This window comes from Adiantum capillus-veneris, chromosome 29 (assembly GCF_014529385.1).
Source record: "Adiantum capillus-veneris isolate H3 chromosome 29, ASM1452938v2, whole genome shotgun sequence".
NCBI classification, from domain to species: Eukaryota; Viridiplantae; Streptophyta; class Polypodiopsida; order Polypodiales; family Pteridaceae; genus Adiantum; species Adiantum capillus-veneris.
In genome coordinates, this window is record NC_140959.1 from 10,779,469 (window position 1) to 10,797,780 (window position 18,312).

General features: G+C 42.5%; 1 protein-coding gene across 2 annotated transcripts in view; it reads right to left on the minus strand.

Moving 5' to 3' along the window:
• Positions 1 to 4,656: 4,656 nt before the first annotated feature.
• Positions 4,657 to 18,312, minus strand: part of REV7 (DNA-binding HORMA family protein) — a 50,442-nt gene continuing 36,786 nt past the window's right edge. The window contains exons 3-6 of one of the 2 annotated variants that reach the window (XM_086505626.1): positions 6,449 to 6,524; positions 5,783 to 5,895; positions 5,500 to 5,689; positions 4,657 to 5,330 (exon numbers count right to left, since the gene is read on the minus strand). In XM_086505626.1, the coding sequence (XP_086361752.1) occupies positions 5,149 to 5,330; positions 5,500 to 5,689; positions 5,783 to 5,895; positions 6,449 to 6,485 (522 nt within the window). In that variant the 5' untranslated portion in view covers positions 6,486 to 6,524 and the 3' untranslated portion in view covers positions 4,657 to 5,148. The remainder of the gene's footprint in view (positions 5,331 to 5,499; positions 5,690 to 5,782; positions 5,896 to 6,448; positions 6,525 to 18,312) is intronic. The other variant, XM_086505625.1, reaches the window with a different exon arrangement.

Sequence of the window (18,312 nt, forward strand, 5' to 3'; positions counted from 1 at the left end):
CAAAATGAAATAAGAAGAATACAAAAGGCCAATTTTTTCTCTATTGTTTTTTAGATTACATCATGGATTTTTTGTCTTTCGATTTACATCAATTGGTATTGGATGAATGGCGGGCCTCATGCCAATGTTTTTTACAATATCTTTAAGGTTTGTCACCCCTTGACGTGAGCTTAAGGCACAAGGAGATAGGACTAACTCAAGGTGCTTGCCTATAAAGGCATATAGATTGGCCTCCCACTCCACTAGTATATACTTATTTACATTAAGGGTGTGGGAATCTTTGATAAGGACATCACACAATGCTTTGTACTTGAGTGTCTCTGCACATCCATGCTTCTAGAATTTTTTGTGAGTAACTCAAAGAATAGAAGGTGCCAAGTGGCTCAGGTAGTGCAACAAGCAGCTATCCCTACCAATGGGCACGTTGTGAGAACCTCCACTTTGCATTGCAAACTTGTCCACATGGTATGCAGCCTGCAAAACATTTAAAGAACATTACCACTAATTGTAAGAAAAGTGTAGATAGTCATTTAGGTTTAACAATGCTTATCTCAATATCCTTATCCATTTCTTCAAGAGAGTTCCTTGTAAAGTCGATGCTGGAACGATCACCATCACCCATTGGAATTAGTGGTTTGTGTGGGTGGAAAGCGCTTTTGGGCACACTTTCATACAAGGAAGCACATGATTTAATCTCCACTAAGATGCTTGCCCGCATTTGCACCAAATTTTGGTCATTTCCATTGAGGAGATAGGAGAGTTGCGTGGAGACTTTGGTCTTCAAAGTCAATTTCAAATTTGGTCTACTCTTCTTTTTCACTTGGATCCTTCATGCTTGCATAGATAGCAAGCAATGAGAGCGACTCACCTTCTCTGAGTCCAAGGGGCTTAGCAATGTTGTCGAGAAACAAAAACTAATGACTCTCCACCACCACCCTGTACAAAGTGAGTAATTGGAGATTGGGACCTTCCTTCAACACTTCATCTCCCTCTATCATCCGATCTTCCTCCTCGGTGGAGTTGGACTCTTGTAAGAGGATGAGTTCCATGGATGATTCCATCTGCTCATAAACCTCTTTAACGTCTTCATTTGAATCCTCCGCCATGATTACAGGGGTTTCTTGCTAGCCTTTTCCTTTGATTTTTCCTTGTCTACGCCCTCGAGTAAGGGTAAAGCCAGAACCATGTCCCAAGTTATAAATTAGGTGCATATCCACCCCATGCCCAAGTCTATGAGATCATCTATCCTATAGTCTCATCCGGTGAGCCCTTTGACAAATCTCAAAAGGTAAAAGTGAAAGTTCTTGTCGGCCATGTAGATGTGTTTGAAAATATCCATTGGCAACCACACTGTGTTGGATCCATCAAACACAATGGCATATTCGATTATGTGCTACTCCATGTAATCGAGAAAGCTTTGGAAGGCCTTTGCATGCAAGTTAGCAGTGGCCCTAAGTCATGTGCTTGATCTATAAGGCCTACCTTTTCTAGCTGTGCAAGAAGTGCACTAGATGACGTTGCCATGGGGTCGTTCGCGAGGAAGATGCCAAGAGAGCTTTGAGCTAGATGTTTGTGAAGTTGAGAAATGAACTTTTAAAACTTAGAAAGTGACTTATATACCCAAAATCTCTTAATAAATTTTCATAAGACCACCCTTAAACAAAATAAAACAACTCATCAATCACAAGCTTTTACGGAAATACATTGCAAGAATGCAATGTCTTCACAAAGAAAGGCTCTTTCTTTTCTAGACTAAACAACTTTCTCATTGACAACAAAGAGGCATAGGTTGGGTAGTGTATCTCTCATAGTAAGATACTTGTGAAGATGGCCGAGGTAACAATCATTATTCATAAATATGTCGTACACCGCATTATTGTGGGGAGCCATATTTGACGGTCAATAGTTTCTCGAGCAACAATATCATAGTCACCATTAACCATCATTTCTTGAAATTAATTGGGTCATTTTTTAGCTATACAACTGTACTTTTCTGTTCAGTATCAGTAAGGATAGATTTTCAAGCCACTCATAAGGCCTTGCTTTGTTCATACCACTCCCTTATCTGGTCCACAATCTTGACGTATCTTATTTGATATGTAGGTTCATTGTAGACCAAGTATAAAATTGGATAGAACTTGGGCAGTTCATTCTCTTTTATTGTAAGTGCATACGTGAGGATAGAGAAGTCCAATGCTACTTCAATATAATTCAAACTATCTTTTTTTCTATTGTATCATTTCTGTGAGGACTCTGACAAGACGGAATAGACTCTTCAAAGCTTGTTCTTGTTCTTCAATCGCCATTCTAGTAAGTTGTCCGCTATTGTCAGATGCATTGTTTTCTAAGATAGCAACTACTCTATGGTCTAGGATTCTTCTGGCAATTTGTAACTTTATTAGGATCCCTTTAACCTCATTCTTGATGTCTTGCATGCATTTGTTGGTTGGCCTATTGTCCAATAGTACTTTCAATTGAATTCGTAGACTCTGTACAATCATCATCATTAACTTTTGTGTCTGAGGGTTTACTATAGTGTCATCATGTGTGAGGATATACTCAAGTATGTGATCAAGTACTTAGACAACATTTGGATGAGAGGGTAGTCTACATATCTACTATTCATGATAGTTAATAGCTTTCCATTGCTTGATCATTCTTTTGGCTGCCACATAAAGCATTTGATACCTCTCCATGTCTGTATACACATCATCATCCTTAAGATAGGTTTAGATCTAGAGCTGCTTTTCTTTCCTTGAGCGCTTGCTCAGACTCATATACTAATTAGAAAAATCTGATGTGTGATCTGAGTTTGGCTCTTCCTAGGTGGCTTTCCCCTTGTTTCTTCGTGCAAAGACCATCCATTCATTGTTGAGTGACTTTAGTTTGTTGGTCTTGGGGTTGGTATATTTAGCTTCCAAGCGTCTGATCTTGTGTGTGTTGTATGGGATTCTATCAAGTGATTGTTGTGATTGATTGAGTGTTTGAGAGTGACCCCCCCGCCCCCCCAACTCTAGTTTGGAGCGTCCATAGGGTCATCGTCGTCATCATCATCTTTTTTTGAATCTGGGTTTCTCTCCGTAGTATCACCTTCTTGCTCATCATTATCCTCTTTCACAACTCTACCTTGGCTTGCTTTGATATGCCACTGCACCGATATATCTAGTGCTTTTATCCGGCAAGTCTTCTTTCATGGTTACAACTAGATTTTGCAGATCTTCCAAGTTTAGTGAGACTGCCTTCAAAATCAGTAATATTGCCACCTTGTAATCCATAATAGATCATTTTATGACATGGTGCACCTCTTTCAAACTATCTTTGGCCGCTTGTTTTTTTGTCTAATAGACATTTGTGTTCTTGGAGCTCTTTGCTAAGCTTCCACCTCCAACATTGAGGTTGGAGTTGATCATCTTCAGATGTTCTGCTTGTTGTGCAACTCTTTAATGGTGTTTGTATGTTGTTTTCTTCTTCAATCAGAGCTTGAGAACATCTGTTTTGTACTAGTTGGCAATGATTTTCTCTTATGAGCCACATGAGAGCTTTGAATACTAGCCTGAACCTCCATCAATTGCCCCACCATGTTATGGTATTCTGTCTCATCTAAATTGTGGCTAGAGGTACAGTGCTCAATCTGAATGCTTTTTTGCTTTAGCTTTTCGGGGTCGGATCTATGATTAAGTTATACATTGTGCTGTGATAACTAGATGAAAGTGGTATACACAACACATTGTAAGTAAAACCTACTCACCTTGTCAAGGTCCCCTAGCTAGAGAGTGCAGAGAGATTCGGAATGCTGGAATCACACATGCAGAAAGATCTAATGTTGTCAAATGTTCGGCCCTCAAAAGTGTTATAATACCCGAGGGATCATGACTAACTGTGCTCACATTTGATCCCATTGAACTGATATCCATCCTTACTCATTGGATTAAAATTCGATCCATCTGACATCATATGACTGTTTACATAGTTTTCGGATTTTGCCCACTTGTAGAACAAGTACATCACCAAAATTTACGTGACTTCACTCCACGATCTTCATTACTTCTCGAGCCGGCATTTGCAATCCGTTTGCTTTTGTAAGCTTCCAACCTTTCACTCTTTTTTTTCTTTTTCAATACATGAAAACCACGATGACCACAAGTCGGTCAAGATTATCCCATTTGGTTGCTAGAGTTTTGTTCCAATCTACCCTCCTTAATTGATACGCATGAGTAAGAGACGGAGTATATTTACACTTTCACCCACGAATAACGTTCATGATCAACAACCTACAATTACTCCATGTGCTTCACCATTTAGGTCTTTCCAATCTCAGAAAAATAAAAAGCCTTTCAAAACATCTAAGTACATAAGTGAAGGAGAGTGTAGAAAATGAAAAGACCCATGAAAGTGAAAAGTCAAAAGACTTTTTGTGTCCATGTAAAAAGACGGAGTGCACATTGATAAATATGTGTTTTGCTTTTGTTTATTTTCCCTTTAGCGTTTTCTTCTCTTTAGACTGTCCTTGCACTATACACTATATAGGTAGTCAATTTTTTTTATTTTATTTTTTTTTGAAGCCATTAGGAGAGCTATATTTGTATAATGAACGAATCTTTCTTGTACTGTAGCTCATTCTAGCAGGTAATACACACAAGGTTTTAAAACTAAATCACACAGAGAATTGGGGATGTCTTTAAAAAGAATGCACAAATTGATCAGAGGTTTCACTGAATGTTCTGAACAACAGCTAGCAAATTTCTGCTGTCAAGAAAATGTTATGGGTGGAATAAATGCACAACACCTTCATGTAGTCATATAGACAGTTTTGGTTCAGGGATGAATAGGAGGTGGAGTGCATCTTCATACAATGACTGACAATGGACTGCTGTATAAAGCACAAAATGTTCAGTCGTGCACAATTATCTCCACGTAGTCATATGGGCAGTTTTAGTGGTAGCAAGCATTTTAGCACTGTCCTGTCATACCATGAGTGACAATAACTTCTGTACACAGATTATGTGCAAAGCACAAAATTAGTCTTGTATGAGTGCCAGCATCTTACAGCCCCACATGCAACACACACTAAGAAGAAACTCTATTTTATACCTCCATCTGGGTTTAGATATTTGCTGCACCATACTACCATGATATTATTCTCCAGCTCTACACTGAAGGGTGTTCTATGAATAGTTGTACATTGAGAGGTTTGCTACTCATGGACTTGATTGGCGTGATAACAGGTGGCTGATCCCAAAGCTTTGTTTCAGCAGGAACCCAAAAATGCCCCTTTCCTTCTGCATCTCCTGGTAATTCCTTGGAGAAGATCACTATCTCCCATGAAATTTCTATAAAGAGAATTTTGGTCAGTCCAACAACATCCCGACAGATACTTGAGCCTCTTGTGCTAAATTCATTGCTAAAAATACAAAAACAAGCAGTTATGATACTCAAATTCCTGAGAAGAGCGCTACAGAACAGGAAGAATGCATATGGTTCCTGGGTCTTGAGACTAACCAGGTGGCAATGGCTCCAGAAAGGGCTGTGAAACAGACAATTTGAGAAAGAAGGCACGCAGCGCATATTCCGTTTCAGTTTTCATGAATTGTCCATTACTCTCCTGGTGAACCTGTACTTGAAAGGTGAACTTCTCTAAAGGCGTATTACTCTTGTCAACGATAACCACTGCAAGTTTCTCCACAATGCCCTGAGCACAATTTGAGTAAAGGAACTTTCACACACTTATAAACCTAGAGTAGTTCAAATGTAAAAGAGGTGTTTTGGATTTTAAATGACCTACTTTTTGAATCCAAGGAATTGCACTTGTCACAGCAGAATTTATGTATTCTCTTAGTTCTGGATGTCTAGCACATGGCACCGGCACATTCAAATACCTCCTCCTCTCAAAAACCTCTGTATATGAGCAATAAAAGACAACAGGAAAATTAGCTCTATGTCATCTACAGTAAATGCAAATTCGTTCAGAGTCAATAAAAGATAGACCAGTCATCCTCCACAAAATGAATGCCAAATTCTATAAAACAAGAAAAAAATCCATAACCAACTTCCACATGAAGCGTCACGAGCGAAACATTCATGGCCTCAGAAAATCAGAGCCATCAACAGTGAAATAATAAGAAAGAAATGTCATGGGAAGGATTGCAGAGGACCACGTGCTATCAATAAAAAATGACTGTGTGTGCACACAAAAAGAGTATCTCCAATGCATCATGGGGTGGGTGACTGGAGCATCAAGTGGGAGATCTCCACAGCGGTCAAAACAGAGAATTAGTAGAGATTGAGCACTAGAACAAGGACATAAATGAAAATGGGTCCTTAGATCATGAGAAAACGATGTTTTGAGGGGTTAGATCGAGGATCTGCATGCATTCTTGCATGAGACTGCCTTGGGGAAGCCCAGACAACAAATCAAAGGTATTAAATGTTATCTGAGAGAGTTTCTTACTCCGACCACGGAGGAAACTGAGTAAAGGCCTCCCCATGAGTCTTCTACTGCCCTTGCTTCTTGGAGGAAGACCAGCCTGCAACAAAATAAGATGTAAACAAGCAACCAAAGCAAGAAAAACTCCATACAAGAGATCCTCACAAGGAGGATTTAATCCACCAACTTATTGTGATGGATAGATTGTATCACAAACTCCTGACGTGTCAAGCCACCAACTTATGGAACCCCGTCCGATGATGCCCAAGTGACATAAAGATATTAAAATAAAGAAAGCCCACATGGCGCGCATGCACACACACACACACACGGAGAAGATGATGTGGTAGCTGTACGGATTTTCGAACTTTACGTTGACTGATGACGTGGCAGAGCTGTACGGAATTCTGCTTTTGCACTGGCAGCTTTTGGGCATCTGCTTTTGGGCCAACTGCTTTTAAGTTTGAAGGCTTTTCATGTAAACTGTTTTTCATAGGCCAAGGGACTTTAAATATGTGCAGAGGGCTCAGTCTCTGGCATGCTTCAGTGAGAAGGTGCAGAGCGCAAGTACCGGCATTGTACTAAGTTCAAGTAATATAAAGAAAACCGAAAGGAGCACCAAGGTTTGGGGCCAATACTCTCTGGGGTGGAATTCCGCCACTCCATGTCGAGTGTGATCTCTCTCTTTCAGTTTCAGTTGTTATTGAAGTGCTACAAGTTTGTTCAGTCTGTACTTTTCCGTTGGCACATGGTGCCCTATTGTGACACATTGTAACTGACAGGCACCATGTGCCAGCTGAAAAGACACAATTGGAAGAGACTTTAGCACTTCAAACACAATTAAAATACACACACACACACACACACACACACAAAGAGAGAGAGAGAGAGAGAGAGAGAGAGAGAGAGATGAAATAAAATGTTATATTAACGTCTGCAAAAGGCCAAAATGACCTATGAGACCAATCTATTACAAAATAGTGAATCTGATACCATGTTTGGGTACAAAAGAGCTAGAACAAAAATACTTCTACTACTAGAATTCATCCTCATCTGCACTCTCGATGTCGAGAGAGTATGGCTCGAATCCGCTGTTGTAGTCTCCGTCGATGCTGTGTAGCCCCTCTCCTCAATCGTGCATGTTTGGATCTCCATAGCTCCAGTGCTCGGTCGATGAGAGTGCCGGTAGTGGTCGAATGAGTGTGGGCCGAGCTCTGCAGTGATGGCTGCTCCTCTGGCTTCCCATATCTAGTGAAAAGAAATCTGTAATCTGTCTCTGGGGCTGTCTCTCTCTGGTCTTCCGAGTAAAGTGTCTCTATATCTGTGTAGCTCAAGTAGATATAGCCCAAGACATCTCTGATCCTCATAACTCATGACCCTAGAGAAAAGACTGAAACCCTCTCTGGATAAGCAGTGGAAACGGCCCCGTATCTCATAGTACACTCTGCAATGACATATGTAATGTACCACTATCTCTAGCTCTAGCTAGTATAAGCGGCATATCCTGTTGTCTGCTGGTATCCCTTTGAATCTACCAATCTCAATCTCTAGCTGATGTGAGGACGTGCGTATTTGACCAATGGCACACCCCAAACCATGAGACATATGTGTGTCCATGTAGCTGGGTCGAATCACAACCCCATCTCCTGTGAGGTGCAGAAGATGCTCTCTATAGAAAGCCATCTTCGTGCCCAACTCCTGTGGTGGCTCTATCCATGTCCTCCTGGTATCCAGCTGGATCAGGTCCTAATGAATGAGTCTAATAATCTCCACCCGTGTAAGAGACATCGAGTGTGCTTGAAGAGAGTACTGGAAAGGGGGCAGCCTGTCCATGGTGAAGCCATGCGTCTGAAACCATGATGTCATTTGTGCATACCATGATGACACAATTAACAAAGAGAGAGAGAGAGAGAGAGAGAGAGAGAGAGAGAGAGAGAGAGAGAGAATGAAACGAAATGTTATATTAAACGTCTTCAAAAGGCCAAAATGGCCTATGAGACCAAACTGATACGATCTTGGTGGATCTAATACAATCTCTGGGTACAAAAATAAAAATGAAATAAAGTGAAAAACTAAAATCATCATCATCATCAACCCCCAGGGATGCCTCACATCGGGCGTTGTCCGAGAAAGTGCATCGGTTGCCGAAGAGCTTCGTCAATGTCTGCCTCTGTAAATAGTCGTACTGGGCGTCTCCCATGTCGTGCTAGAATAGTCCTAATTCTCCGATGAAGCCTCCGTCAATATCGTGTTCGCCCTTGTAGACGTGGGCGTCTAGCTCTCCCGAGCTCAATGTCTCTGCCAACTAATATACCTCTGGTATAAGTGGGCTCCAAAGTTTGCTTTGAAGCATGCTCATCTGGTTGTTAAGTCCCTGCTCTAAAGAAGACAGTGATCTCCCTCTGTGAATGTCTCCCACTGCCTGATCTCCTCAGGAGACTCTCCCTGTGTCTGCGCAGCTCTAGCAAAAACAACCCGATACATCTTTGATCCTGATATCTCATGACCCTAGCTAGCGGTCCAAAGCCCTCTCTGAATAGACAATGAAAGCGGCCTCGTATCTCATAGTATACCAGACAATGAAAAATGTGATGTAACTCTGACTCTGGCTATATATGACACAACTGGCATATCCTGGCCTCTGCTAGTACTCTCCTAAATCTGCCAGTCTCAATCTCTAGCTGATGCGATGATGTGCACATCTGACCAATGGCACATCGTATCCCATACGATAAATGAGTGTACATATACGCCAGTCTGATCATATATCCATGTCCTCCATTCTGCCTACATTTGAGACGGCTAGGCTAGACTTAATAAGCTGCTTCCTGATTTTGACGCGAGCGTAGGTGCATCCGACCAAGCCGTCAACGAAGCCTTGAGAGAGATCCTCAATAAGGCAACTATATTGTGCTCCAGATCCTCTAAGATGACGAACGGAGGTGCCGTAACTCTCCAAAGAAAAATTCCGATTGACGTAGTCAAATTTACGCAAACTCAAAACTCACTAAGTGTGAGTGTGAGTGTGAGTGTGAGTTTGTATGGATGTGTAAATGTGTGTGTGTTGCTAAATTGGCTTTATCTAACAAAAAAATAATTCTAAATGAATTATTGGAATTTTAAGTGAGAGGGTTTTTCTCACTGGAGACATCCGAGTACAGAGTATTCCTAGTGCGTCATTCAAAGTAATGACGGGAGCATTGAGAACGGGAATATCTGTAAGGCCACGAGGAACGGGTACTTCTGATGCGTCACATCGGATGGGTGACAGGGAGCATCGGGAAGAAGTATCCGACCATCCAGGAACGGACATCTCTGATGCGTCATAGGATGGGTGACATAGAGCATCATGAAGGAGATTGTACCGTAAGTTCGGTAGGAAAGGACTAGGTGATAGGTATTCCTGATGCGTCACAAGGTGGGTGACGGGTGCATCGAAAAGGGGATATCCATAGTCGAGAGGAAATCCGAACTGGAAAAGAGGAATACGCGTAAAGACGCAAGCACAAGAATAAAGATGGGTTCTGAGAAGCTTTTCTTAAAAAGCGAAATATTTTAATGAGTTTTCCAGGAAGAGCAGACGCTTTCCCGCGAGGAATCTATGTTTGCATTGCATTTGTGCATGTGGTTGCATCCACGGACGCCTGGGAAGTGTTGTGAAAGGCATTGTTTCTAACTTATAAGGTTTTATTGAGTTTTTGGGCAGGTTCAGACCAATTTTAAAATATGCCGGCCGCCCACTTAATAAGTGGACAGCCACTTAGAAAATAAGGCGTCCTCAGGACCAGTGGCACTGCCGGTTGAGAGAAGCATCTCTCTCTCTCTCTCTCTCTCTCTCTCTCTCTCTCTCTCTCTCTCTCTCTCTCTCTCTCTCTCTCTCTCTCTCTCTCTCTCTGTGCGTCGTATCTCCTCCGCTCGATTCTCGATAATGGCCACAACGATGTAAGATTTTGTAGCCAAGGAGTCTTGCTACTGCGCCTGCTGGAAATGCTCCGCTGCCATATCCCGTGCGAACTCACAATTGGCCAGTCCTTTAAGCTCTAGGAGCAACAAGACGAGAGAGAGAGAGAGAGAGAGAGAGAGAGAGAGAGAGAGAGAGAGAGAGAGAGAGAAACTCTTAAAAGGGAGATTACTATTACTGGCCCGAAATACAGGGCCACACTTTTTGTAGTAAAAATCGAATCGTTGCATTGGCAACTGCCTACGGCAGTGCCAATAAAGCAACAAAACCAGCCAACTAATTCTCTCTCCCTATTTCGGGTAGAACAGCAAGAAAAAAAAAAAAAAACTGCTGCAATCTCTACGCGAGCAACTATTCGTGCCGTAACCAAGGAGCTATAAAAGCACCACATGCCCTCACTGAAAGGGAGTTACCAACGTCAGCAAGAGAAGACTCTGCCGCCAGATAACGCAAGAGATCGCGAGACTACGAAGCACGGAAGTCGCTTTTCCCGCGCAAGAGCGACAGGTATCTATTGTGGATTCGCCATACGAATTGTTGTCGCGTGTTTGTGTGTGTCTTTGCAGGTACTTCATCGCGAAGTAGAAGTGAGAAGGCTTCAGCCTACGCATGGGAACGGAATTCGAAAATTGTCTATGGAGTCTCGACTCCGAGTACAGACGGAAAAGGATTGAGAGCTCGTCTCTCAGATTTCCTTTACGGGAAGGAACGACTATCGAGTCAGAGAATTAGAACGGAGGGGGTGTCTCCGGTTCTTGTGCTTGTAAAAAGATTCTCCCTAATAAAGGATTCTCTTTAAGGGGAGGGGGGGGACCAGCCCATCTTCTGGTCCTCAGTACTGTGTCAATCTTCTCACTCTCTCTCTCTCTCTCTATTTATTTCTCTCTATATCCTTTGGCTTCAGTATTAAGTGATAAATTCTATTTATCCGAGTATATTTTATATTGTTATGCGCTCCCGTTTGTGACAGTGGTATTAGAGCATGGTCTCCTCTCTTGCTCTGTAAAGGAGGACGACTCTGGGAAGATACGGGAAGAAGCCATGACAAGCCAAGAGAGATGTAAGCAGGCGGAACCCTAAGTCCTGCAAGAAAAAGATCTCAGAGAGGGAAAATTTTTCTCTCTGCAAGAAGTCGACACAAGACTTGGGATTCTTGGAGAAGGCAACAAGAGCATGATGCTCAAGAACCTAGAGAATCCAAGGAGCGGAATGCTCAAGTTCCTTTAAAATCCAGAAATTTCCACAAACATCAGTCCAGAACCATAGCCAAGAAATCCCGTCATTTTGGGAAGGATATGAAGGTCTCTAGACCTAGGAACACTCCAGTCAAGTTTGATACTTTTGACGGAAGGGAAGATGCCGTGAAAGCTACCGCTTTCATTCGACAGTTTGAAGTTGCCTTTGCAAACGGCAAGTTCTACAAAAAAAAGCGTCGAAGGTGAGGCATGTGACCAAACACCTCAAGGGGAATTGCAAGTACTTGGTAGTATACCAAAGCTTTGCAAGGAACTTACAACAAGACTTGGATTCAATTCAAGGCTGAATTTTCCGACAAATTTTTTTCCTCTACGCTTTGAGGAAGGCATCCAAGAAGATTGGGATCGGTTTGCCCAATAGAAATACGAGCAAGTCCAAGCAAGTAGTGGTTCACTCTTGCCAAGGTAGCTCCACTGTTGACCCTCTATGAGGAACCCAAAAAATTAAAATCCTAGTTTATTTGATGAGCGGGTTTTGCTCTATGATTGAGCCAAGGGATCTTCAGGTTGAGCGTCTTCGCTCTAAGGATCTTACTAAGGGAGGGTAATTTCCGAGGCTCACTGAAACTTATGTACACCTTTGGGTATATGGATAACACACGAAGATGAAGACCTATGCCAAGGTGGGTCATCTACCAGTCGAATTTTCTTCCACTGAACGGAATGAGATGATAAAGGATTCTCTTTAAGGGGGGGGACCAGCCCAGTGACAGTGTGTGTGTGTGTGTGTGTGTGTGTGTGTGTGTGTGTGTGTGTGTGTGTGTGAGTGAGAGAAATGAAATGAAGGTTGGCTACTACGGGTATGTGTAAATGTGTGGGTGTGTGTGAGAGTTTGTTATGTAAAATGAAATGAAATGAAGGTGGCGTGAGGTTCAGCATGCGGTCCCCTAAAGCTCTGCGCACAGGTTCAAAACAAATCAAGCAGCGCGCATGGGCAAGCAGCTCCCAAAATCATTAAAATTAAAGCCACACAGCACTAAGATTACATGTCCAGCACGAATGCTACGCAATGTGCACTGCAAAAGCCATAGAGTTGTAGTACGATGTGCGCTCTCTCTCTCTCTCTCTCTCTCTCTCTCTCTCTCTCTCTCTCTCTCTCTCTCTCTCTCTCTGTGTGTGTGTGTGTGTCTGTGTGTGTGTGTGTGTGTGTGAGAAAGAGGCTGATTTTTATTACTTGAAAAATCCCTCAAAATGCCCAAATGGTGCCGATTCTGATGAAAAGTACACCACTGATTACAAAGCAAGCCTGAAGGCAACAATGTGGAAACTGTAAAAACAACATACAAGTAGCTACATAGCAAATTGTAGAAAACTGAAAGCCAGGGAAAAAAATATCTCCTAAAGAGAGTAAAAAGTGCCCTAGCAAATTAAGTGGGGAGAGGACGACAACATCCTTCCAAAGATGGGCATCTTCCACCCAAAGCTGACTTTGTGCCTGAACCTAAACCACCGAAATCCACCAACAATGAAAAGGACAAGGAGCATCTGCAAGAGTTGTACCATCGAGCGTTGCACACCAACTAGGATGATTGACAGCAAAGGCAATGGATAAACACAAGGGAGAGAGCAATAGATGACAAAATGAGGGAGAAGAGGCAACTAACATCACCAAATAACAACAGGAGGATGCAGCAAGATGAGCGACAAAGCACTGCAATGGAGCTAACAAGGAGCTATCGACCAGGATAGAAACCAGTCCACTTGATAAAGGTGGCTCCTGAACTCGAAGACGATAGAGACAGAGGTTCTGATGACAACAAACTCTGGAAATCTTATGTAGAAACCTAGCCGAGAAGCAAGCCAACAACAGCAAACCCAAACAACCCAATGCGGAGAACACAAAAATGGAGGAAGACAAGGAACACAATGAAAGAAACAGAAAATAAAGAAAGAAATCAAACAAAAACCATGCTCTTTAAACAGACTTCACCAACACCTACGCACCCACCTACACACACACACACACACACACACCCCAAAATTCAGATTCTAGAGCACGAGAAAAACAAACCAACACTAGAAGATGCAGACTGAAGACTATCTTTACCAAAAGGTCCTTTATTTGCCACTAGGCGGTCTTGCAAAAAAGGCCACAACAGTGGCAAATGAAGCATGGATTGTACTTGAACGAAAGGCATTAGGAACAATCCGGCTAAGCTTGGCGTCAACGATGGCTTTCAACGTTTCGAGGATGAAGACCACAGAGGACTTGATGAAGTCACTTGACGGCCTCTACGAGAAACCATCGGCATCCAATAAGGTATTTCTCATGAAGCGCTTGTTCAATCTAAACGATGGTAGAGAATGGTTCAGTTGCATAACGCCTAAACGACTTTAACACCAGCATAAGTCAGAAAGATACCAAAAATAAACAAAGCAAAAACAAGAAGGCAAACAAAAAAGCACACCCGCCCATCAGCCTATACCGGACGGCGGAGATTCATCACGTTGAGCAACTTCTATACCTCCACGAAGACCAGAAAACGTTACTCGATGCAGGGCCTTCGCTTATAGGGTTCGCTGCAGGTGGCTGAAGCGGGACTGTGAGCCCCTCCAACTGGTTTCCTTTGCATTGCACGGAGGAGGCCATCGACGCAACTACATACTCTAGATGTCTGAGCACCAAACAAGGTGGCAAAGCCAGTGACCAACTGTGTTGGCGAGCCACACCATGTGTGCATTGCAAGGCAAAAGCCACTCAACCAAGGCAGAAAACAGCGGGTGACTGTAGGTAAAATGCAGTTGAAAACAACGAGAGTGAACGTGAGGACCGGACCCAAAGGAATATGGGGCGATGAGTTGCTAATTTGGCTTTATCTAACAGAAAAATAATTCTAAGTGAATTATTGGATTTATAAGTGAGAGGGTTTTCTCGCTTGGAACAACGGGAAAAATAATTCTAAATGAATTATTGGAATTTTAAGTGAGAGGGTTTTTCTCACTAGAGACATCCGAGCACAAAGTATTCCTAGTGCGTCATTCAAAGTAATGACGGGAGCACTGAGAACGGGAATATCTGTAAGGCCACCAGGAACGGGTACTTCTGATGCGTCACATCGGATAGGTGATAGGGAGCATCGGAAAGAAGTATCTGACCATCCGGGAAAGGACATCTCTGATGCGTCATAGGATGGGTGACATACAGCATCGCGAAGGAGATTGTACCGTAAGTTCGGTAGGAAAGGACAAGGTGATGGATAATCCTGATGCATCACAAGGTGGGTGACGAGTGCATCGGAAAGGGAATATCCATAGTCGGGAGGAAATTCCGAACTGTGTTAGAATTGTGCACAAGGAAAAGCAAGCACTTGAATGAAGATGGGTTCAGAGGAAACTTTGAGGAAAAACAGATGCTTTATGAGAAAGCGGGATTGCTTTTCGGGAAAGCATCTGCTTTCCCGCGAGGAAGTCTATGTCTGCATTACAACTATGCATGTGATTGCATCAAGGGACGCGCCTGGGAAGTGCTGTGAAAGCATTGTTTTTAACTTATAAGGTTTTATTGAGTTTTTGGGCAGGTTCATACTATTTTTAAAATACGCCGGCCGCCCACTTAATAAATGGGCAGCCATCGGATAAATAAGGCAACAGATCAGCCAACGTTGCAAAACAATGAAAAAAAAAAAACAAAAAAACAAAAAAACGGCCATGATCTCTACGCGAGCAGCTATCTTTGCCATGGCCAAGGAGCTATAAAAGCATCACACGCCCTCTCCCAAAGGGAAGACCAATCTTTGCAAGGAGGAGATGCTGCTGCAGATTTCAGCCGTAAAGAAGACGTTGCCGGTGATGCCCACGACTGCCCCAAGTGTACCAAATGTCGCCAAGACCCAGTGCACGAATTCCCTCGCGAAGAAGTGCCTACAAAGCGTGTTTCCATCACAACAAGTTGCTGTTTTTCTCTGTTTTCAGCCCATAGACGTCGTAGACGGGGCTGATTTACGAGAAGGAACCCGAGAACACACCTCTTCTGTGTGTAAGATTGGAAGAGAGAATTTTCTATGTAGGGATCTCTTCCGGGGAATTGCTTTTCGAGAACTGAGCTGCGTTTCGAGCGTCGAGATTATAAAGGTAACGATTTTCATGTTATGATCTCTGAGTATTTGATTGCAGGTGTACTTCCTCTTCGTGAGGGAGTAGGAGCAGAGGAAGCCACGAGCCTCTGCAGGATAAAAGCGCTCTGAGGAACTAGAGCCAGATCAACCCAAGGGTTTCGTACCCACGTTTGGGAAGTAGATCCACAGATCCGAGAGTGGTAGACTCTCAAGATGTGATCCGGAAGTTGAAATTCCCAAGGGAAGGACTTCATGTCCGGGAAAGCAAAGTTATTCTGTAGGAAGAGGTCTCTGGGAACAGAGTCGGAAAAGAGTTGTAGGGATGCCATGCCCTGAGTCTCGAAGGTGAGATCCAGAGGCGAGAACCTTGATTCTCGAGGAATTAAAATAAGGAACGGAAGTTCCTTGGAATAGGGTTTTGCCCTAGGAATCGGAAGCTGAGGCTTCCAGGAACCATCAAGTCTTATTCTAGAACGAACGTGGTAATACGTTCGGTTCAAGTGCTTGTATAGACTTCTCCTCAGTAATAAAGATACTATTACCGGGGGGGACCAGCCCATCTTCTGGTCCCCAGTACTGTGTCGATCTTCTCACTCTCTATCTCTCTCCCTTTATCTATTTCTCTCTATATACTCTGGCTTCAGTATTAAGTGATAAATTCTATTTATTTGAATGTATTTTATATTGTCATGCGCTCCCGTTTGTGACAGTGGTATCAGAGCATGGTTTCCTCTCTCTCTGTAAAGGAGGACGACTCTGGGAAGATACGGGAAGAAGCCATGACAAGCCAAGAGAAAAGTAAGCAGGCGGAAACCTAAGTCCTGCAGGAAAAGCTCGCAGAGTTGGAAAAAAAAAAATTATCTCTGCAAGAAGTCGACACAAGACTTTGGATTCTCTGAGAAGGCGACAAGAGCATGATGCTCAAGAACCAAGAGAATCCAAGGAGCGGAATGCTCAAGTTCCTTCAGAATCCAAAAAATATCCATGAACGTCAATCCAGAACCATAGCCATGAAATCCCGTTATTCCGGGAAAGATATGAAGGTCTTTAGACCTCAGAACACTCCGGTCAAGTTTCATACTTTTGACGGAAGGGAAGATGTCCGAAAGCTACCGTTTTCATTCGACAGTATGAAGTTGCCTTTGCAAACGGCAATTTCTGAGAAGCGTCGAAGATGGGGCATTGTGACCAAACACCTCAAGGGGATTGCAAGTACTTGGTGGTATACCAAAGCTCTGCAAGGAACTTACAACAAGACTTGGATTCAATTCAAGGCTGAGATTTTTGACAAATTTTTTTCCTCTACGCTTTGAGGAAGGCATCAAAGAAGATTGGGATCAGTTTGCCCGATAGGAGCACGAGCGAGTCATGGATTATGTGAATGAGTATTTGTTCACTCTTTCCAAGGTGGCTCCATTCTTGAACCTCTTTGAGGAAGAAACAATAAAGAAGTTTAACGAAGGACTTTTGCCCGAATTTTTTTAAACGCATCCGCAAGATACTTTGTAGCGGATGGTGGAGTCAGCAATACAAGTTGAAAGTGTACACCTCAGTGTACATAGAATCTAATCCCCACAGTGGGACGAGAACCATTGAACACAAAAACAATGAATTTTTGTTACCTCTCCTCAAAGGATACGTTGCTATCCGGAGAAAATTTGGAGTAAGGAAATTCAATCTAACTCCTGAGTTTTTGAATAGAAGACCCTCAAACTTCAAGTAAGAGGGCAGGTCTGATCAAAGTTACATCTTTGAGGAAGTTACAAAGCGTTTTTTTTGCACGAGGAATGCATAAGTCTAACCAGGACCAAGGTTGTACTAATACGTACGTGTGGAACCGTACTATACGGTACGTCCATATTGATCCGTACAGTACGCGGATGGATCGTACAGTACGGTGATTTTTTTTTTTAAAGAATTTAAAGCCCTTTTAGGCTACTGGACTCTGGATATCGATTTGAAGCAATGTTTCTACAGTTCTGAGTTTATTGTTTTGTTCAATTGCTTCATGCTTGAAGGTTTGTCATTGTTCTGAGTTCTCTTGTCAGCAGGTAGAAATGTTTTTACGTTGTTCAATGTATATTGTTTCTTGAAGGTTGGTACTTGTTTTGAAGTTAAGTGAATCTCTAGTGGATAATGTGTGTAGTAATGTGTCCCCAAGTACTTTGCATGATATAGATTGGTTAATCCTCTAACGAGGAAAATAAAATTTTCTTAAATTTCCTCTCATTTATTGTTTTTTTACAAAGGTACGTATTTTTACGTACCTAAAAAATTTATCCATACAGCACGACGTACAGTACGTACAGTCACGACCCGTACAATACGTATGGTACAACCTTGATCAGGACTGATCACTCTTGAGTGCTTATGAAAGTAGGGTTGAGTCAGAACATTGTTTTATACGATGAACTACTTTGCTTAACCATCCGGAAGGTCCATAATTGATCTGGTATCCAATAATTCTCGAACAGATTACCTGCTACTACGGGTAGGAAATTATAAAGGGACCATTCTGAGCTTACAAGCAAAGAAAAGCTTTCATTAAGCTTGAGTTCTCTTTAAGCCTACACCCCTTACCCGGTAAGGGAAGATATAGTAGTGCTTTTCACACAA